We start from the raw sequence: 22,342 nt of genomic DNA, 5'->3' as shown, positions 1-22,342 counted from the left end.
ACGGCAAAGCCCTCTGGGACCTCCCTGGTTCCCTGGATTGGGAAAAGCCCTAGGGAATCTGATGGGGCCCTACCATCGGGGCTCCCAGAGAACAGGAGTCTTGGGGATGCCTTCCCCTGAGGGCCCAGCAAGCACTGGAAATAAACCTGGGCTCTCCGCCCGAAGTCAAAACCATAACAAACCACAACAACCGTGGCAACAGCAACACAGCACTCATGGAGTGCTCCCAGTGCCAGGCACGTGGCACATGCGCTCTCCCCACCAAGACACACAGCCCTATGGGGTAGGAACTATGAGTACTCCCCAATGTACAGAGGGGGAAACTAAGTCTCAGAAAGGTGATACCACTTGCCCCAGAGCTGAGAAAGCAGCTTATTCATTATTCAAACCCAGGGCCAGCTGGCTCCCAACACCTGGCCTTCCAAGATTATTTTTATTTTTTATATATTTACTTATTTTTTTTGAGATGGAGTTTCGCTCTTGTCACCCAGGCTAGAGTGCAGTAGCACGATCTCAGCTCACTGCAACCTCCGCCTCCTGGGTTCAAGTGATTCTCCTGCCTCAGCCTCCCTAGTAGCTGGGATTACAGGCATGTGCCACCACACCAGGCTGATTTTGTATTTTCAGTAGAGACGGGGTTTCACCATGTTGGTCAGGCTGGTCTCGAGCTCCTGACCTCAGGTGATCCACCTGCCTCAGCCTCCCAAAGTGCTGGGATTATAGGCATGAGCCACATGCTTGGCCACCAAGATATTTTTTAGTAGAGATGGGGTTTCACCATGTTGGCCAGGCTGGTCTCGAACTCCCAATCTCAGGTAATCTGCCTTGGTCTCCCTAAGTGCTGGGATTACTGGCATGAGCCACTGCGCCCAGCCACTGAGGTTGTTTTTCAAAGTTAAGAACCCCGGCCGGGCGCAGTGGCTCACGCCTGTAATCCCGGCACTTTGGGAGGCTGAGGCGGGCAGATAATGAGGTCAGGAGATCGAAACCATCCTGGCTAACACGGTGAAACCCCGTCTCTACTAAAAATACAAAAAAATTAGCCAGGTGTGGTGGCAGGCACCTGTAGTCCCAGCTACCCGGGAGGCTGAGGCAGGAGAATGGCATGAACCCGGGAGGCGGAGCTGGCAGTGAGCTGACACCGTGCCACTGCACTCCAGCCTGGGCAACAGAGCAAGACTCTGTCTCAAAAAAATAAAAAATAAAAAAATAAAAACCCTACAGTGTCGCACAGATAAGATCATGTATTGGGGCCGTTATTTGTCTTTCATGGTGTCACAGCCTCGAGATTTTTAACAAATGATGAGAAAACCGTTTTTTATCTGTGCTTGCGTTTTCCCAGCAGCTTCTGATTGTGCTTGGAATAAAACACTAAGTCCTCCCGTTCCCAGTGTCCTCCACCCACATGTACTTCCCGGCTCCCCATCTCCCTCTCTCTGCTCCCACCACACCGGCCTCTTCGTCTTGTCCTTTCTTCAAAACATGCTAAACACATTCCCCACTCAGGGTCTCTGCCCATGCTGTTCCCTCTGCCTGGAAGGCCCAGTGATTTACTTAGAATGAAAGTAAGTGACCTCTTGGCCAGGCATGGTGGCTCGCACCTGTAATCCCAGCACTTTGGGAGGCCGAGGCGGACAGATCACCTGAGGTCAGGAGTTCAAGACCAGCCTGGCCAACATGGTGAAACCCCATCTCTACTAAAAATACAAAAATTGAGGCCGGGTGAGGTAGCTCACGCCTGTAATCCCAGTACTTTGGGAGGCTGAGGCAGGTGGATCACGAGGTCAGGAGTTCAAGACCAGCCTGGCCAACATGGCGAAAACCCATCTCTACTAAAAATACAAAAAATTAGCCAGGCGTGGTAGCATGCGCCTGTAATCCCAGCTACTCGGGAGGCTGAGGCAGGAGAATCACTTGAACCCAGGAGGCAGAGGTTGCAGTGAGCCGAGATTGCGCCACTGCACTCCAGCCTGGGCAACAGAGTGAGACTCCATCTCAAGAAAAAACAAAAAAAAACTGCTTTTCATGAAAAGCCAGGCCATAAAGGTAGGAAATGACTTTTAAAACGCAAAGAAATTGTCCAAAATATATAACGACTTTTACAAATCAATTTAAAGGCTAGACAGACAATAAAAACATGTACTTCACAAACGACCACATTCCGATGACCAATCAACATATGAAAAGGTGCTTAACCTCCGTGAGTCATCAGGGAAACGCAAAGTAAAGCCACCTTGAGATCCAGGAACGCAGCCACCGGTGACTCTCAACACCAAGTGCCTGGCTAACATGGTGAAACCCCATTTCTACTAAAAATACAAAAATCAGCTGGGTGTGGTGGCACGCACCTGTAATCCCAGCTATTTGGGAGGCTAAGGCAGGAGAATCAGCTTGAACCCAGGAGACGGAGGTTGCAGTGAGCCGAGATTGTGCCTCTGCACTCCAGCCTGGGCAACAGAGCGAGACTCCGTCTCAAAACAAAAACAAAACAAAACACAAAAAAACCCACCAAGTGCTCAAGTGTTGGTGGGGAAGTGGAACCACCCGGAACTCTCGCCCACTGCCGGTGGGACACAAAATGGTGCAGCTGCTTTGGGAAAAGTCTGGCAATTTCTCTAAAGTAAACATGTACCTACTCTATGACTGAGCGATGCCACTTCTAGGAATCCACCTGAGAGAAATGAAAGGATGTGTGTCCATATTTAGACCTAGATGCAAACTTCATAACAGCCTTATTCATAAATCAAAATAGAAACAACCCAAATATTCATCAACAGAGGATGGGATAAACCAGTTGTGGGACATGGAGACAGCTGTGCAATGGAATCTATTCAGTACTCAAAAGAAACAAACCCGGCTGGGCGTGGTGGCTCATGCCAGTAATCATAGCACTTTGGGAGGCCGAAGTGGGGGGACCATTTGAGCCCAGGAGTTCAAGACCAGCCTTGACAACATGGTGAAATCCCATCTCCACAAAAAATACAAAAATTAGCCAGGTGTGGTGGCACGTGCCTGTGGTCCCAGTTACTCGGGAGGCTGAGGTGGGAGGACTGCTTGAGCCCAGGAGGACAAGAGGCAGAGGATGCAGTAAGCTGAGATCGAGCCACTGCACTCCAGCTGGGTGACAGAGCGAGACCTTGTCTCAAAAAAAAAAAGAAAAAAAAGACACTATTGACATGTACGATCAATGTGATCAATCTCTAAAACATTATGCTGGGCAAAAGGAGCCAGAAATAAAAGGCAACCCATTTATTAGCTGGGAGTGGTGGCACGTGACAGTGATCCCAGCTACTGGGGAGGCTGAGGCACGAAAATAACCTGAGGCTGGGAGGTTGAGGCTACAGTGAGCCATGATCACACCACTGCACTCCGGCCTAGGTGACACAGTGAGACCCTGTCTCAAAATAAATAATAAAATAAAACAAAGGCAACCTACTGTGTGATTCCATTCACATGACGTTCAAGAACAGAGAAATCGAACCTGTGGTGATAAGAGGTGGTATGTATGGGGGTACAGGGCACTGGCCTGGGGAGGCATGAAGGAGCCCTCTGGGGTGCTGGTCACTTGCGTTGCACACACACGGAAACACAGAGCTTCAGATGTGTCTCATACTTCATGCACTTCCAGGTCTGCATGTTACGCCACAGTCAGTTTGAAAACGTTACTTCAAAGGATTCTTGGATGACTCTCCCAAACCACCAAACCGGGACCCCTCAGTTATCCTCCCAGAGACCCCATTGCTTTTCCTTTAGAACACAGTTTACCAGTTTTAGAACACAATTTACCATTTTTAATTCCATGCTCATCTGTGGGTTTATTTCCTCAACAGCCTCCACTAGACCCGCCTGGTCCCCCAGAACCTAGCATGTGCCTAACACATAGTAGGTGCTCCATAAATATCTGTCGAATGAATGAAAGAGTAACCATAGGTTTCCTCCACCCACATCGTGAGCCCCTCAGGGCCAGTATCACATCGGTTTTGCTCATGCTCTAGAGTAAGGCCCTACCACGTAACAGGATCCCAAAGAGAGAGCAATTAGATGAAAGCCATATGGTCCTGTCATGCATACCTGAGTCAAAGATGGAGCCTGGCAGGTGAGTAGAACACAGTGACCTTTCAGCCTCAACAGCACAGTAGGAATTAAGCCAGCTGTGAAGGAAAAGAACTTTTTTTTTTTTTTTTTTTTTTTTTGAGACAGGGTCTCGCTCTGTCACCCAGGCTGTAGTGCTGTGGTGCGATCTTGGCTTACTGCAGCCTTGGTCTTCTGGGCTCAAGCGATCTTCCCACCATAGCCTCCAGAGTAGCTGGGACCACAGGCGTACACCACCACGCCCAGCTAATTTTGGTATTTTTTGTAGCAATGGGGTTTTGCCAAAGGACAAATTCTTTTTAACTTGCAAAATATCACCAAGGCACAGGAGGTGCAGAGAAATTCTCTGAAGGTTTTGAGCCCTCTGGAAATAAAACACCAATCTGTCAATACCAGTCTGAGTCAGAGTTTTCAAGGATCTCAGAGTGACCTGCTACCAGCCCACATGACACCCAAATGTGAAGGCAAAAAGGTGTCCCTGGACATTGTACAAAATCCTTGACTGGTACTCCTCAAAACTGCCAAGGCTATCAGCAATAGAGGGTTGGAAACTGTTACAGCCAAGAGGCGCCTAAGGAGACGTAACGACTAAACCTCATGTGGTATCCTGGGGGGCGAGCTGGAACAGAAAAGGGACATTAGAGAAAAACTGGCAAAGCCAAAGGAACAGTGGCATTTAGCTAACAGTGATGTACCCGTGCTGGTTCCTTAGCTACAACCAAGGTACACAGCAGCGTAAGATGTGAACCTTCGGTGAAGCTGGGTACCATGTGTAGAGGAACACTACTATCTTTGCAACTTTCCTGGAAGTCTAAAAAAAATTTTTTTTTTTTTGAGACAGAGTCTCACTCTGTCACCAAGGCTGGAATACAGTGGTGCAATCTTGGTTCACTGTAACCTTCCCTCCCAGGTTCAAGTGATTCTCCTGACTCAGCCTCCCAAGTAGCCGGGATTACAGGCGTGCGCCACTGTGCTCAGCTAATTTTTTATATTTTTAGTAGAGACAGGGTTTCACTATGTTGGCCAGACTGGTCTTGAACCCCTGGCCTCAAATGATCTGCCCACCTTGGCCTCCCAAAGTGCTGGGGTTACAGGCGTGACCCACTGCACCTGGCCTGTAAATCTAAAATTCTAAAATAAAAAGTTCTTTTTTATTGTATTTATTTAGAGACAGGGTCTTACTCCGTCACCCAGGCCTGGAGTGTGTTGGCATGATCACGGCTCACTGCAGCCTCCACCTCCTGGGCTCAAGTCATCCTCCCTTCTCAGTCTCCCGAACAGCTGGGACCACAGGCACGTGCCACCACACCTGGCTAATTTTTTATAGAGAGAGGGTCTCGCTAAGTTGCCCAAGCTGGTCTCGAAGTCCTGGGCTCAAGCGATCCTCCTGCCTCGGCCTCCCAAAGTGCTGGGATTACAGGCATAAGCCATTGCACTCAGCCTAAAAGTTCTTTTTTAAGAGGGCCTAGTTCCCTCTGGACACTCTGTGGCCACCAGCTGGAAAGCCATCACACCTCCCCAGCCCGCGCTCTCCCCAGGGCGAAGGCGAAGGGCGCAGTGCAGTGCGCAACCCCGCGGGCAGGGCTTACTTACCTTGGGTGGGTCGAAGAGCTCCAGCACGCGGTCGGGGCCATCGGGGCCCGGGGGCCGGCGCAGCGCCAGCCTCCCGCGCTGCCAGCGTGCCCCACTGTCCATGGAGGCCTCGTCGGCCAGGCTGTAGCGCAGCACCGCCTCCTTCAGCGCCTCGGGTGGCGGCTCCCGGGCCAGGCTCCAGGGCAGGAGCTTCTTGGCCAGGCCAGGCCGGGCGGGGGTCTCAGCAGCCTCTCCGGGGGTCCCGGGGGCGGCAGCGGTGTGGGCCGCTGGCAGCTCCCCGGCCGAGCGGCGGCGGAAGATGTGGCGGAGGCTGCGGCGAAAGTGCTGGAAGGAGCAGGGCCCGGGCGGCCGCGGCGGGGCCAGCTCCTCAGAGCTGCGGGCCTTGGGCAGGCCAGGGGCGGCGGGGCCGGGGCCTGGCTCCGGGGACGCCTCGGCCTTGGCTGGGGGCCCACGGCCTGTGTCCCGGTAGTCGCGGCCCGGCGCCCGTCCGTCGCGCACCTCGCGGCAGAAGTAGCGCTGGAAGAGGTCGGTGAACTGCAGCGACACCAGCTCGGCGCGCAGCGGCGCGTGCTGCGGATGCTCCCGGGCGAACAGCCAGTACTGGCGGGCCAGCTCCCGGGCCGCCGCTACGGCGTGCAACTCACAGAACTCGCTCCAGCCCCGCGGGGCCGCCGCCGGGGAGGCTGAGGGCGCGGAAGAGGGCGAGGAGGGCTGCAGGGCAGGCCCGTTCATGGCGGAGACCCAGGTGGTGCGGCCGGGCTGAAAGACACGTGGGTGGGCGGGCGACAAGGAGTAAGCAGGTGGGTAAGCAGGTGTAGGCCCCGTTACACACCGAGCACCACAGCAGAAATCCAACGCGACCATAACACCCAGTGCTGGTGAAGATGCAGGGAAACACGCACTCCCCTACCAAGTGGCATTCTGTAAGGGGCATGGCCAATTTGGCAGAATTGATTCTAGACTCTGGAATCCTGCTTTTGAAGTACAAAAACCATATGATCATCTCGATAGATGCAGAGAGAGTATTTGACAAAATTCAACATATCTTTATGATAAAAATTTTCAACAAATTAAGCATAGATGGTATGTTGTACCTCAACACACTGAAGGCCCTATATAAAGGCTGAGCTCGGAGGCTCAGGCCTGTAATCCCAGCACTTTGGGAGGCTGAGGCAGGAGGATCACTTGAGCCCAGGAGTTTGAGACCAGCCTGGGCAACATGGTGAAAGCCCATCTCTCCAAAAAAACCAACACAAAAATGAGTTGGCGTTGCAGCACGTGCACCTGTAGTCCTAACTACTTGGGAGCCTGAGGAAGTCAAGGCTGCAGTAAGCCATGATCAGCCATTGAACGCCAGCCCAGGCAACAGAATGACCCTGTCTCAAAAAATAAATAAATAAATAAATAAATAAAATAAAGGCCCTATATGACAAGCACACAGTTAACATTGTACTTAATGGTGAAAAGTTGACAACTTTTCCTTTAAGGCCAGGGATGAGAAAAGGATGCCCACTCTGGTCACTTCTATTTAACACAGTACTGACAGTCCTAGCCAGAGCAATCAGGCTCTAGGAATCCCACTTTTAAATATTCAAGAGAAATACTTGCTCCCTGCTACATATTTCCTGCTAAAACGTTTATAATGGGGAAAAACTAGAAACAACCTAAATGCCCACCAGCTGGAGACTAGTGAAAGAATCTGGCCCATCTATAGGCTGGAAGACTGCATCAGGGGGAAAGAGTGAGGAAGACCCACCCCACCACCTCTGGGAGAGCTGCAGGGCTATTCACTAAGCGAAAAAGCAAACGGCAGAACAAGACACCCTAGACAATCCCATTTACATGAACATACATAAAACCAAACTACTAATGTTTATGTGTACACAAACATTTTGTAAATGGTGGGCAAGAAAGGTCTGGCAGAAGCAAACTCATCCTGAAACAGTGGGTACCTCTGGGGAGGAATCAGAATTGGGATGTGGGGATGGCGGGGAAGTAACCAAGAAGCCTGTTACTGCTTATCTCTAGCAAGGATGGCTAAGAACACAGATTCTGGAATGTGGGTTCAAATCCCAGCACCAGCCACGCGAGGTGGCTCATGCCTGTAATCCCAGCACTCTGGGAGGCCGAGGCAGGTGGATTACTTGAGGTCAGGAGTTAGAGACCAGCCTGGCCAACGTGGTGAAACCCCGTCTCTACTAAAAATACAAAAATTAGCCGGCTGTGGTGGCGGGCGCCTGTAGTCCCAGCTACTTGGGAGGCTGGGGCAGGAGAAATGCTTGAATCCAGGAGGTGGAGGTTGCAGTGAGCTGAGATGGTGCCACTGCACTCCAGCCTGGGTGATAGAGCAAGACCCCGTCTCAAAACAAAAAACAAAAAAACAAAAAAAAACCCAGCAACAACTTATTAGTTATGGGACCTTAAGTGACTTACATGATTACTCTCTACCTCAGTTTCTCCATCTGTAAGAGGGGAACCATGATCATGCCTACTTCATAGGCATATTATGAGCATGAATTGATAGCTGTAAAGCCCTAGAACGTAGAAAATGCTTCATAAAGACTGGCTGACATTGTTGTTATTTCCATGTTGCGGTGAGAGTATATTATTGGTGTCTAAAAAATAAACATAGGGCCGGGCACGGTGGCTCACGCCTGTAATCCCAGCACTTTGGGAGGCCGAGGCGGGCAGATCACGAGGTCAGGAGATCAAGACTATCCTGGCTAACACGGTGAAACCCCGTCTCTAGTAAAAATACAAAAAAATTAGCGGGGGGTGGTGGCAGGCGCCTGTAGTCCCAGCTACTGGGGAGGCTGAGGCAGGAGAATGGCATGAGCCCGGGAGGCGGAGCTTGCAGTGAGCCGAGATCACGCCACTGGACTCCAGCCTGGGCAACAGAGCGAGACTCTGTCTCTAAATAAATAAATAAATAAATAAATAAATAAATGGGCCGGGGGCAGCTGCTCACACCTGTAATCCCAGCACTCTGGGAGGCTTAGGTGGGTGGATCACCTGAGGTCAGGAATTCGAAACCAGCCTGGCCAACATGGTGAAACCTCGCCTCTACTAAAAATACAAAAATTAGCTGGGTGTAGTGGTGTTTGCCTGTAATGCCAGCTACTCGGGAGGCTGAGGCAGGAGAATCACTTGAACCTGGGAGGCAGAGGTTGCAATGAGCTGAGATCATGCCACTGCATTCCAGCCTGGGTGACAGAGCGAGACTCTGTCCTGGAAAAAAAAAAAAAAATCACACACACAAAAACAAAAACAAAAATAAATATAAAACAAAAAATAAAAAGGAATAAATTAACAAAAGTCACAGGGGGTCCAGAGGGATTTCCTGCACTGACAGGGGACCCTCAGGACTAGCAGACCTTTGCCTGCCCATCTCAACTGGAGCATCCTTCTCCTCCCATGGCCAGAGGGCCTTTCCTTAGGCACAACATCACCAGAATGGCACTGAGACCCCCCACCCCTCTGCTATCCACGGTGCAGAACAGTTGGGACCTCTGTGGGCACCATCCTTCCTTCCTCCTGACCCTCGCTGGGCCTGGGCCCCTGCTGGAGACCACATATCCATGTCGCTCTTCAAGATGGAGAAGAAATGCTCTCCCTACTCGGGCACAAAACTGGGCCCCAGATCCCTGATATCAGCACACCCTGAATGAACAGCAGTGCCACTCCAGTGACTCACTCCCTGGGCAGGGGTAGTGGCTGCACAACACAAGCTACAGAGCCACAGGGGCCTGGGTACAATTGCTGCCTCCAATCACCCCCTCCTTCATCCTCTCTTCAGGTGTTACTGAGGGCCTACTGTGTGCCAGACACCAGGCTAGGCCCCGAGATACCACGGTGAACAGCACAGACGAACACTGCTCTCCCAGGGCTCACATTACAAAGGGGGACACGTATTGGCTGTGTGGCTCCTGATGCCTGACTCAACCTCTCTGAACCTGGATTTCCTCATCTGCCAACCAGGTGGCAGCATGGCATCCACCTTGTAAGGAACCCATGAAAGGGAATGCAAGGTGGAGATGCGAACCTGCAAATGGGGTTCTCTCTGCCACACACCCCTCCACAGGCACCGTCTCTGCATGTGGCCATGTCCCGCTGGGCATGTCTGCAGGGCAGTGGCAACAAAGGGTGCCCCTGTCACATGAGGCCATGGTGGAACCCCCACAGCCGATCTCCACGAGAAACCCCAAAAAGCACAAGTAGGTGCCTCTGCCCTCGATGGAAGGGGGCCATGCAGAGTCGACAATGTTTTTTTTTTTTTTTGAGACAGGGTCTTGTTCTGTCACCCAGGCTGGAGTGCAGTGGCATAATCATGGCTCACCGCAGCCTAGACCTCCCAGGCTCAAGCTATGCTCATCTTGGCCTCCCAAAGTGCTAAGACTATAGGCACACACCACGACACCTGGTTATTTTTTGTATTTTTTGTAGAGATGGGGTCTCACTATGTTGCCTAGGCTGGTCTCAAACTCCTGGGCTCAAGCAGCCCTCCCACCTTGGCCTCCCAAAGTGCTGGGATTACAGGCATGAGCCACCGTGCCCTGCTACAGTCGACAGTTTTGTACATCACAGGGTCCTTGGGACCCGCACACAGTAGGTACTTTGCACACAGTAAGTAGTCACTAAAAGCTGTCAGGCAGATGGGAAGGGAGAGGGAGGGGCCACATCTGCCCTTGGCCACCATGTTCTTCCTGTCCCTGAAGGGGGGAGGGTCTTACCCCTGCATGAGGGCACCTGTTCTTGGTCAATCCTACTGTTCCCCACACCCAGCCTTGACACAGGTGAGACAGGCACTGCCCTCGTGGCTTGGAGGATGCCCAGAGAGCTGTGATTCCAGACCCAGGCTCCTGCCCCACCTACACGATCTGCCGCTAGTCACGCCAGCTGCCTGTGGGTGTTGGCATGAGCCATTCCCTCTGCCCTGTCTGCTTCCAATTGCACATAAGAGAAGCCTCTTCTGAGCTCCCAACTGAACTTGACCTTCAGCACACTGGTCACACATTATCACTTGACAGGATGCTTTTATTAGTGACTATCTCTCCAACAGACTGAGTTCCATGAGTCATTCCCTGCTTCATCTCCAGCTCCTAGCATACAGCAGGAGCTCAATGAATGCCTCTTGAATGAATGAACATATGAATGCAAGAGATCAGTTGGATTTGCAAACTCTTGCTCTCCCGGCAGATGCGTGGCAACCAGCATGAACCAACCTCCCCCGCCCCCTGGGCCGTCCTACCTTCCGCACAGTCCTGTATGTCAGAGTCTTGAAGCCCAACTGCAGGGCCAAACCCTGGCAGGAGCCTTCCTCAAAACAGCTGCGCCCACTCCAGGTCCCTCACTGCCCAGGCAACGGCTGGGAACCCCCCTCATTGGGCCCCTTCACCAGTCCTCCCATAAGAACAATGGCATTTACTGAGCATCTGCTACACATCAGACATTTTTCTTTCTCTTTTTAGAGACAGGGTCTCACTCTGTCTTCCAGGCTGGAGTGCAGTGGCACAATCATAGCTCACTGCTGCCTCGAACTCCTGGGCTCAAGAGATCCTCCTGCCTTAGCCTCCAGAGTAGCTGCAACTACAGGCTCATGGCACCATGCCAAGATCATATCAGGCATTTTTCTAACTACTTTTACAAAATATCACCTCTCCCAAGGTTCCTAACAGCCCTAGGAGGTAGGTCCAACGATTACTTCCATTTTACAGATGGGGAAGCTGAAACAGAGCGGCCCCATAGCTAGTGATTATAGAGACCCCCACACAGAAGGGACCCCCAAAATGTCTGATCAGTGCCTAAATGCACACAAGAAGGGCTCACTTCCCAATGAATGCTTATTGGATGAATGAGTGAGTCCCAGAGGAGAGAATATAAAAGTCTCATTCAGCTCCAGCTGGAGTCAGGAGTCGGCAGTAGCTCTGTCCAGGTCCCAAACCCACCAATGATCAGGAAAACTGTCACAGGGCAAAAGGAAGAAAACAAAAATGAGAGGCTGGGCTCAGTGGCTCACACCTATAATCTCAATACCTTGGGAGGCCAAGGCGGGAGGATTGCTTGAGCCCCAGAGTTCGAGACCAAGCTGGGCAACATGATGAAACCCTATGTCTACTATAAATACAAAAAAATTAGCCTGGCATGGTGGCTGGGCCTGTAGTCCCAGCTACTCAGGAGGCTGAGGCGGGAAGACTGCTTGAGCCCAGGAGGTCGAGGCTGCAGTGAGCTGTGATCACACCACTGCACTCCAGCCTGAGTGACAGAAGCAGACCATATCTCTATAAGAAAAAAAGAACTGATGTCTGCAGTGTGCTTGGCACGGGGCTCATAAGTGGCTGCTGCTATTTTCTTACTATCACTGTTAGAAAAGAGCTCCAGCCTCGGAGTCAGGCTCGCCTGCCATGGGAAGCCACAGGGGGGCCTGCCTCATGGGCTGGGCTCGGGGCGTCATGGGGAGCTGGAACAAAAGATCTTCTCAGGGGAGAGGCGGCTGCTCAGGCTGCTCCGGGCAGGAAGTTGCCAGCCCAGAGCAGTCAGCTGTAGCCCAAGCTATGGAAGGGACTGTACCAGGGAGGTTTTTTGGCCAGGAGGGCAGCCAGGCCACAGGAAGGTGGATCCCTCCCTGACCCTGGCCCAGGCAGTGGCGTTTATTGAGTGCTTACTATGTGCCAGGCTCAGAGAAAAAGCAATTGATCAGATGGTGACAACCCTGGGATCAGGGGCTGACAAGCTGTGGACAGGAAGCAATGATGATCACGCCAGGGGGACCTGGGGCCCTCAGGCTTCGACTGTAGGGTATGAGTTGGGGGCAGGGTGTCTTTGGGACACTTCTATCCCAGCACAGAGCTTCGGGGGAGCCTGGTCAGCCAGAGAAATAAACCACCTTCCCAACAGAGGGGCCCTAGCACCCAGGAGACCCCCCTCACCTGCTCAGGCTTCCTTCTGGGGCAGGAACCTCCCAGCTATGGGGGTCTCCAGGGTTTCCCCAAATCCTGCAGCCAGGTGAGGGGCAGAATGATGTGCAGAAGGAATAACTCAGCCTGGTGCATCCTCGTCCCCCACCCCCAATTCCCTCCCTGCAGCAAATACATGGAGGCAGCTAGCTGCACGTCCACCAGCTGGGGCTGGGGGGTGTCTGCATCTCAGGACCCCAAGATCAGAACACAACCGGGTCCACCAGAGGGCTTTTGAGGGCCTTGAAGCAGCAGTGGTACCTGGTGCTCCCCAAGAAGCACAGCCAGCCCCAGGCACCCTGGAGCCACCAAGTCGGTGAGAAATCGCAGGACCTTGAATCGCTGGGAACCTGGCTGAGCTGTGGGGTCCCCTTAATCCATGCCCCCCTGAGATCAGGGCTTCTCAGCCTCTCCTCTATCTAATCACCCTGGATAATAGTATAATTCGGGAGGCTGAAATTTTCCTTTTAATGATCAGGCCCACATGCAGAGAAAGCCTTTATCCATGGTAGGAATTCCCCTGCTGAGGCTTGGGGAGGATTTTTTTTTTTCTTCTTTCTTTGAGACAGGTCTGACTGTCACCCAGGCTGGAGTGTAGTGGCATGATCACAGCTCACTGCAACCATGACCTTGTGGGTTTAAGCAATCCTTCCAAGTATCTGGGACCACAGCCATGTGCCACCATACCCAGTTGTTTTTTTTTTTTTTTTTTTTTTTGGTAGAGACAGGGTCTCACTATGTTGCCCAGGCTGGTTTCAAACTCCTGGGCTCAAGTGATCCTCCCACCTTGACCTTCCAAAGTGCTGGGATTACAAGTGTGAACCACTGCTCCCAGCCTGGGGAAGATTTCTTAAAGTGTGGTAAATGAAGTTAAATTGGGCCAGTCCAGAGCCTCCACTCTCCCCTGCCCCTGCTCACAGATATAGGCAGGAAGTCTCACACCTTCAGAGGGGACACTTCCTCCAGGGAGGCCTCCTGGTTGAATCTAGGCCACAAGGAACATTTCTATCTTCCCCATGCCTAGCACCAACTGTTCATAGAGTCCAGACCCTGTGGCCTAAGGAGGCCCAGAGAGTTGTGGGATTCTGACACACACTGCCTGGCAGGCGGCCTGCTGCCCTTTCACAGCATTCAAGTTGCCAGACGCAGAGATGCCCACGGGAAGCAGGGGGCGAAGGCAGGGTCCCTGGGGAGGCAGAGAGGTGGGTTCTACCCCAGGCCACGGGGCAGCTGGCTGGACACTGATGCACCCTTGCTGGGGTCACCTTGTGCCCCGGGGACATTTATCAGGCCAGCACAGTCTGCCAGAACAGGAAATGTCCTCTGGCTTCCTCTGCCCACACCGCCAGCCTGACATCCCAGCCACCGCCCCAGCTAGGTTTCAGGAGGTAGGGAAAGCCAAGAACCATCTCCCTGCGGACAGGCAGCACCGTCAGAATCCCACACGCCCCCCATCCCAAGGCCGTGGCTTCTTCCTTTCACTGCCTCTGGGTTGAGGGCAGACAGGGGAGACCCTAGGAGGGCAGCCTGTGGGTGAACCTCCTCCCCACGTGCTACTTGGGGACATCAGGAGGGACATGCGTAAGCCCTCAATTACCTCGCCTCTCGCAGCATACACTGCCCTCTCTGGGCCTCTCCTCCTTGAGATGACACCAGTGTGTGAGCTCTGAAAGGGCAGATCCCATGTCAGAGGTCCCCTTGTGTGTCCACCTCCCTGATCACATTCCCAGTCTCCCAGCTGGGGCCCCCCATTGGGCGCCTGTGAGTCAGCCCCTGTGAGGAGGGCATAGACTTCCTCCCTCCCAGGCCTCCCTGGGGACACATGTCCTGGGCAGCAGCCGGCTCCCCACTGGCCAGCCGGGGGGTGGCCACATCCGGGTGGGCCCCCAGGGGCTCCAGGCCTGGCTCACAAGGAAGCCTGTGGCCCGGCCCTGCTGGCCGACCCCTGACAGGGTGGCGTGGGAGGAAAAATCTTCTATCCAACTGCTCAGCTGCCGGGTTTCCGGCTGGGGCGGGGAGTGGGGGGCGCACCAGGAGGACCTGTTCCCCTGGGGAAGTGTCCTCTGCCCCTGCTGGGAGGAAGGATGGCTAGTGGTGGCCAGCAGAACCCTGGAGCCCTGGTAGAGGGATGCTTGTCACCCCAGCAGCAGGGCCCCATTGAGCAGATGTCCAGTGGTGGCCTGGTCCTGCTGCCAGGCCTCAGGACCTGCTCAGTCTCCAAGGGATCTCAAGCCCCGGGAAGCTGGGGAGCTGGGGTGCAGGACTCCTGGGTCCAATAAGGCCTGACTCAGCAAGTGACCCCGGCTGAGTCACTTCCCCTGGGCAGCCTGCCCGCCTCAGTTTCCTTGGGAAGGGTGGGTAGTGAGGAATGGGGCCTTGCAGGGAATGAGCAGCTAGCACTGCACCTCTGGACTCGCCGAGGCAGGCGTCTCCAGTCTGCCAGACGGCAGCGGCTTCCTGCCCTGCCTCGTCAAAGATGCTGAACGCCCGCGGGCCCTTGGGGACCGTTTTCCCAGGAAACCTGGCAATTAAGTGCCAGCCCCTATTGGGCATGAACAGCAATGGCTTGCACTTATTGAGTGCCAATTGCATGCCGGGCACTGTGCATGCCTCCTTTTCTCAAAACCACCCTAACAGGGAGTTGGCAACCCCCCTATTTCATAGACAAAAAGACCTGTGGCTCAGAGAGGCTAAGGGACCAGCCCAAGATCACACAGCCAGAGCAAGTACAGCCAACACAGTTCCAGTCCTGACACTGTACTTCACACACCCACCCTGGGGAGGCTGGAACTCTTGGCTTCCATCGGGCAGGCGAGGTCCAGATCAGAGAAGCCAGGTAACCTGCCTAGGACCTCACACCTGGAAGCTGGCAGAGCCCAGATTCGGCCCTAAAGTCCATACTGCTACCAGGGAGAAGTGGGAATTTAGCAGGAAAAGCCTCTCGTTTTATTAATAGCAATAATATCTACTATTGTTAATTGAGTGCCAGGCTCAGCGCTCAGTGCCTTATGTGCCATGTCACAGCAAGTGCACAGCTGTTAAAGCCTTTCACAGATGTTGTCTCAATTGCCTCAGAGAGGTTAAGTGATCAACCCAAGGATTCCCAGCAATGGGAGACCCTCATGAACACCAGCCCTCAGAAGGGTGTGGGGTCATGTAAACTGGGTCCCAAAGGTGTTTCCAGCAAAAGGAGCTGTATTGGCCCAGACTGTGGGACAGCTCCCTACTATGTCCCTGAGACCCCCTTCACTGACCCTCCCCACCTTGGCTGGGGAGGGCACCTGGTCTCCCCTCACCACAGACAGGTGGCACTGAGACTGGCAGCGAGGAGGTCCCTCCAAGTGCCTCCGGCTCTGCTCCACCTGGGATATGGAGAATGTCTGGGGGTGGCACAGCGGGAGCCAGAAATCCAAGGGCCCAGCAGTCCTGTGGGATCTGATTTGTACTCAAAAGTTCTATTTATCGGAGGAGGAGGATCAGGCCCAGGTTTGAGAGGCGTGGGGGTGGGGGTGGGGGGATGAGGAAAGAAAGCCGGCAGAGCTAACACCCACAACAAAAAAGATCATTCCGGCCCCAAGGCTACTTCTTCTCTTCCTCCTGACCAAGCCACTCTGGACACTGTGAATTCACTCATTCATGGTTCCCATGACTCTAGGAAGTAGGTACTATTAGCACACCCATTTCACAGATGAGGAAACTGAGGTGGGGCAGTTAAGCAAGGCCTTATAGCTAAGGAAGTGCCCAGATCTTCAAAATTCTGCTCCCAAAGACCCAGGAAATTCCAGTGCTATGTATGCAAGAGATGCTCAAGGGAGACTACTGAAGGAACACCTCATAGCCAATAACAGTAACACTAATGAAGGCAATGATAAAATCACCACTACCACCACCACCACCTGCAACTGAACCTCTCTTTGCCAGGCAGCAGGTGCTCATTACACACTGGCTCATTAAATCTCCACTGCAAACCTGTTATTCCCCCATTTTACACAGAGGGAAACTGAGGGCAGAGTCACTTGCCCACGCCTTCAGCTGAACGAAGGCAGTAGGAGCAGCAAAGCACAGTCCCCAGGACCCTCCTCACTATCCTCCTCCACTTCCTGCTGAGCCCCTGCAGAGCCTGAGCCCCCAGCTGCTGATGCTCTGAGCCAGCCCCTTCCCAGCTGGCCGCTCTGTGGCCCACAGGGACTCACAAAAGTTCTAGGAATGCTCACCCTTTGGCTCAGAAGGATTTTCCCTCCCAGAGGGGGTAGTGGGAAAAGGCTCAGGAAAAGTGCACTAAAAACCCTTCCAACTTCCCCCAGTAGGCCCTGGCTCTCATCCTCCTAGCCCAGCCTGCCCAGGTGGCCTCTGACGGCTCTCCCTCCACAAGGGCAGGTCCCGAGGAGCCTCCAGAGCTGTTTCCACTCAGGCAGCCAGGTCAGTGATGGGAAACCCAGACACAACCTGCGCCTGCATCCCTGGAGACCCACAGGCCCACTGCCCTGGCAGGGGCCCTGAGGCCTGGCTGCTAGCCGGTGTTAGGGAACTGTCATCTCCCCGGCGAGGGGCTGCGGGTCAGATCTCGGTCCCTCCTGCCACCAAAGCTGGCCTTGCCGACATTGCCTTGCCGGGGCCTCTGCTCTGAACCCCCCACCAGATTTCACTTCCTCCCACTCAGCCCAGCCTGGCCGTGCCCCTCCCTGGAGGCCCCCAGCTGCAGGCAGTGACCTCCTCACCTACATCATTGTGGCTGGGAATGGGGAAGAGAAACAGGAGAATGAGGAAACTAAAGAAAAAAAGAAGCGGGACAGGCAGGCAGACCCTCCTCTCCAGTTCCTCAAATGCAGTCCCCCTCCCTCAAAACAAAGCTCCCCTGGCCGGAGGAAGGGAAGGGAGGGAAGGGGATTTCTGCACCAGGCATCAGAGACCTCTGAAATACCATCCCTACCGTGCGGATCTAGAAGACCAACACCCACTCCAGACGTTTTTTGGTCGGGGGATTCCCAGGGAACCCCAGGCAAGAGGTGTGAGAGGATCAATACCAGAAACCTGTCTCTGGGACGCCTAGCCCTGGTGAACCGCCCAATTCAGCAGCATGCGGGGGCCTGGCCCGGTCGACCTCGGCAGTGCAGGAACTGGGGAGAGGGGCTTCCTGAATCAGGGCGCTACCCTCTTAGCCACATGGCCCGGAATGGGGAATGGGGAGGGGCCGGCGCATCCTCCCCCGCTGCCCCCACACCCAAGGGCTCATCTGTGCTCACAGCCTCAGTTTGACTACTTTCACTTTCAGGGTAGCAATGGGTGACCCCTGACCGCTCCTCCCCAGGCACAAGTTGAGGGGAGGGCCGCCCCCAACCGGCGAGGCTACCGTAGGGTGGGCTGGGGGCGTCAGCGATGCCCTCTCCCCCATCCCACGGCCTCAGTTACCCCAACGCTCTCCCTAACACGTGTGTGGGTGGGGGTAGTGGCTGAGTGGGGGGTCGTAGGCGCTGGGAGCCGTCACCCCGGAACGCCTCCATCTGAGTTGGCTGCAGGGCAGTATTTTGGGCTGGGGGTGACGCGCAGAGCCCGGGCAGAACTGGACACGGGGCCTCCCCTTTCCCCACAAAAGCCCTCCCGGCCCCGGAGGAGGGGAGCGCGGGCAAACGCGGGCTCACCTGAGAGACAGGAGCTCTGGGCCCGGCCGGCCCATGGCGTCGCGCGCCCCCGGGCCCCCGAAATCCCGAGGGGGCGGGCGGGCCCCCGCCCTGGGCGCGTCCTCTCCCGCCCGCCGGCTCCTCGCTCGCGGCTCGCTCGAGCGGGGCTCAGGCAGGAAACCCGGGCTCGGAAAATGGCCAGCGCCTCATCATTTCCGCCGCCAGCGCTTGACAGTTGCGGGAGGATGCGCCCCCGGGCCGCCGCCGCCGGGGAAACTTTGCAGCGGCCGCCGTCGCCACCGCGGGCCGCGACAGTCCGGGCGGGCAGCCGGGCGGAGGCGGTGGCCCGGGCCCATGCCGCCCCGCGCCGTTATGTAAAGAGGAACCGGCCGTGCGAGCGGAGCCCGGCGGGGGAGGGCGGCCGCGACAGGGGCGGGGCAGGGGCGGGGCCACCAGGAGCCACGCCTCAGGCCGCGCGCGAGTCGGAGATTCGGCTGGAGGGGCGGGCCATGAGGGCGGAGCCCGGACTGGCCCCGCCTACCAATCCCGCTAGTCCGCGGCTGCCAGGGTCGGAGGGCTCTCCTGGCGCGGGTCCGGAAAAAGGCGAGGCCTTGCGAAGCCACGCCCACCACGTGCCCACCCGATTTCGCGTCCCACAGTCTGAAGATAGAAGTGAGGATCGCAGGGGCGGGGCGACTTTAGCCCCACCCACTCAACGCCGGCAGGTCACCAGGTGCCTCAGCGCCTGGAGGCGGGGCCAGATGAAGGGGCGGGGCCTAGGGCGGGCAGGGTCGAGGGGCCTAGGGCGGGCAGGGTCGAGGGGCCTGGCCTCCAGGGGGCGCGCCCTTGCTGACTCCCTCCTGCAGGGCCTTATCAGTGCTCGCAGGGCTGGGCCGTGCAATAGCGACCACGGCTTTCATCAGCGCCCCAGGGAGGGAGCCCAGCCCTGCCCGACCCTGACTATCTGCGATCATGCTGACCCGACCCGCCACGGCCCCAGGCCCCCGATTTGGGTTCTGGCCCCAGCCCTCAGCTTTGCCTTTGCTACAGCCGGTGCCCGTATAGCCCAGCCTCGCTCCGGCCGCCCGTCCTGTCCCCCAATTCTAGGAGGGGTGCATCTTTCTCCAGGAAGCCCTCTCCGACCGCTGGCTCCCGTGGCCTCTGCGCCCACCCCCCTGCCCGCCCCCGGGCTACTTACATTTTCTCCACGGCCTCATGGGGAGCTGAGACGGACAGTGGGGTTCCCCCTAGTCCGGAGTGGGACATGCTCTCAGCCAGCCTCTCCCCCAACATGTGGGAGGGCGGGGAGGGAGGAATGTACTCTTCTCCCCCTCCCCCAACAGGAAACAAGTCGCCCACGCCCCCAGCTTGGAGGGGCCACCTCGAGCCTTCCCAGGCAGCAAGTGTCTCCATTCCACTGCCTCCCCCTCTTCCTACCCGGGCAAATGACTTGACTTCTCCGTACCTCTCCACTTCCTTGCCTATGAAATGGAAATAATGTGTACCCACTCTCCTGGCAGTGAGAATTAAGTGAGTTAATGCATTAAAGCAGTTAGCTCGAGGCTTGGCTCCAGGAAGCGCTCTGTGTTAAACAAATCGGCCCCAGTCCTGACCTTAGAGCTACAGGAAGGGGTTCCCCAGAAGGTGGGGATTTCCAGACTCCGAGTAGATGGGGGAAGGGAGCGGTCTGCTACAGGATTCCTGGTGTCCAATGACCTTGAAGAAAAAGGCCACAAAAATCTGCTTTCCACACATTTCCAGGCACTGTTCTAGGCGCTGGGAACACAGCAGTGAACAACACAGATATCCCTGCCTGCGTGGAGCTGATATTCTAGTGGGGGGACATAAGGCACGAATAAGCAAGTGGGATCAGCTATGACAATGACAAAACAATTACGGGATGGAGAGCTGGAAGGGGATGTCTTAGATCCAGGGCTCAGGAAGGACACCTCTGCGGAACTAACATGTGAGCTTAGAACCCTCCATGACAAGAAGGATCCAGGTGCTATAACGTCTGAGGGAAGAGCATTCCAGGCCAAAGGAACAGCATGTGCAAAGATGCTGAGGTGGGAATACATGTGGTGCTTTGGAATAAAGTCATAAAGGCAGTGGTGACACCTATACTGGTAAGAGATGATGTTTCAAAGGTGGGCCCATCACATGGTGTCTTGAAGGTCTTGGTGGGGACTTTGGGAATTATTTTGAGGGCAGTAGGGTGCCATGGAGGTTGTGAGGAGAAGGACCTGTGGAGTGTGGGATTCAAGCTGTTCACACGGCATCTGAGGATGTGGGAAGAGGGATGGGGTGGGGCAATGTCAATGAAGTCTAAACGAGGCCGGGTGTAGTGGCTCACACCTGCAATCTCAGCACTTTGGGAGGCTGAGGCCAGCGGATCACCTGAGGTCAGGAGTTTGAGACCAGCCTGGTCAACAGGGTGAAACCCTGTCTCTACTAAAAATACAAAAATTAGCCAGGCATGGTTGCACGCGCCTGTAGTCCCAGCTACTGGGGAGGCAGAGGCAGGAGAATCGCTTGAACCTGGGAGGTGGAGACTGCAGTGAGCCAAGATTGCATCACTGCACTCGAGCCTGGGAGACAGAGGTAGGCTCTGTCTCCAAAAAAAAAAAAAAAAAGTCTGAATGGATCATCCCATATTATTTGATCACTTTCTTATACCTGGGGACACTGCGGCCAAGAGAGAACAGTTACTTGTCTGTAGCCATGCAGCTGCCAGGCAGCACCCACAGAGCAGCCCGGTACCCAGCCAATGCCAAATGGCTGCTGAAATCTGCCAGCCACAAGCACTTTCCCTCTCACTGCCCAGACAGCAGCTCTGCTGACTTAAATTGGGACTTGTGGTTCTTCCCCTTTTTAATCACGGTTCAAACCTTCTCGCCTGCCAGATTTCTCGGAGGCCCAAACTGGTTTCCTTCCTCGCTTAGTCGCTTCTTGCCCACATCCCCGCCAGAGTCCAGTTTTTTGTTTTGGCGCTCGCTGAGACCCCAAGACTTCTCACTTTTTGTGTTTATTTTCCCTTGGAAAGGCAAAGGGATTCCAACAAATAACCTTCCCATCACCGTGCCCAGATTTGAGAGTGCCGCTGCCACGAACACAGCGAGGTCGTCGTCGCCACTGGGAGGCCGGCCAGCCACGGCTCTTCCCACTCGGCAGGTCACTGGGACCTAAGGAGAGAAAGGGTTATTCAAATTCCCATGACTGATCCGTAGCTCCCGGAAACAAGCCAGGCCGTCTTAGGGGAGCAGGTCCAACCGCCCTTCCTTTTTGCTGTGAAAAACACCAACACCTCCTGCTGGCCAAGTTCCAGAAAGCCGGAGACTCACAGGATTAATAACAATTACAGGCCACGCGCGGTGGCTCATGCCTGTAATCCCAGCACTTTGGGAGGCCGAGGCAGGCGGATCACCCAAGGTCGGGAGTTCGAGACCAGCCTGACCAAGATGGAGAAACCCCGTCTCTACTAAAAATACAAAATTAGCCAGGTGTGGTGCCGCATGCCTGTAATCCCAGCTACTCAGAAGGCTGAGGCAGGAGAATTGTTTGAACCCGGGAGGTGGAGGTTGCGGTGAGCCGAGATCGTACCATTGCACTCCAGCCTGGGCAACGAGAGTGAAAATCCGTCTCAAAAAAAAAAAAAAATTAAAAAGATAACGATTACAACACGAGTCAACAGCAATAAATTAACAATGATCAATGCTATTAATATTCATATTAGCAATTCGTATTAATAATAATTTTAATAACAACAAAAGTTAACTAGTACAAACACAAATACATGATAAGTGCTTGAGGTGATGGATACCTCATTTACCCTGATGTGATAATTACACATTGCATGCCTGTATCAAAATACCTCACATACTCCATAAATATATACACCTACTATGTACTCATAAAAATTCAAAAAGTGGGCCAGGCGCGGTGGCTTAGGCCTGTAATCCCAGCACTTTGGGAGACTGAGGTGGTGGATCACAAAGTCAGGAGTTCAAGACCAGCCAGGCCAATATGGTGAAACCCCATCTCTACTAAAAATACAAAAATTAGCCGGGTGTGGTGGCGGGTGCCTGT

The 22,342-nt window shown here is 54.6% G+C and overlaps 1 protein-coding gene across 4 annotated transcripts in view; it reads right to left on the bottom strand.

Moving 5' to 3' along the window:
- SH2B3 (SH2B adaptor protein 3) overlaps nucleotides 1–19,581 on the bottom strand; it is a 46,693-nt gene extending 27,112 nt beyond the window's left edge. For 2 of the 4 annotated variants that reach the window (XM_063784986.1, XM_063784987.1), the window contains exons 1-2: nucleotides 19,455–19,581; nucleotides 5,686–6,444 (exon numbers count right to left, since the gene is read on the bottom strand). In XM_063784986.1, the coding sequence (XP_063641056.1) occupies nucleotides 5,686–6,417 (732 nt within the window). In that variant the 5' untranslated portion in view covers nucleotides 6,418–6,444; nucleotides 19,455–19,581. Of the gene's footprint in view, nucleotides 1–5,685; nucleotides 6,445–18,277; nucleotides 18,633–19,454 lie in introns of those variants that run through there. The other 2 variants (XM_001145612.8, XM_009426263.4) reach the window with 2 other exon arrangements.
- Nucleotides 19,582–22,342: the final 2,761 nt, after the last annotated feature.

This window comes from Pan troglodytes, chromosome 10, assembly GCF_028858775.2.
Source record: "Pan troglodytes isolate AG18354 chromosome 10, NHGRI_mPanTro3-v2.0_pri, whole genome shotgun sequence".
Lineage (NCBI taxonomy): Eukaryota > Metazoa > Chordata > Mammalia > Primates > Hominidae > Pan > Pan troglodytes.
Note: the sequence above shows the minus strand (reverse complement) of the source record. Positions and strands in the feature narration are given on the sequence as shown.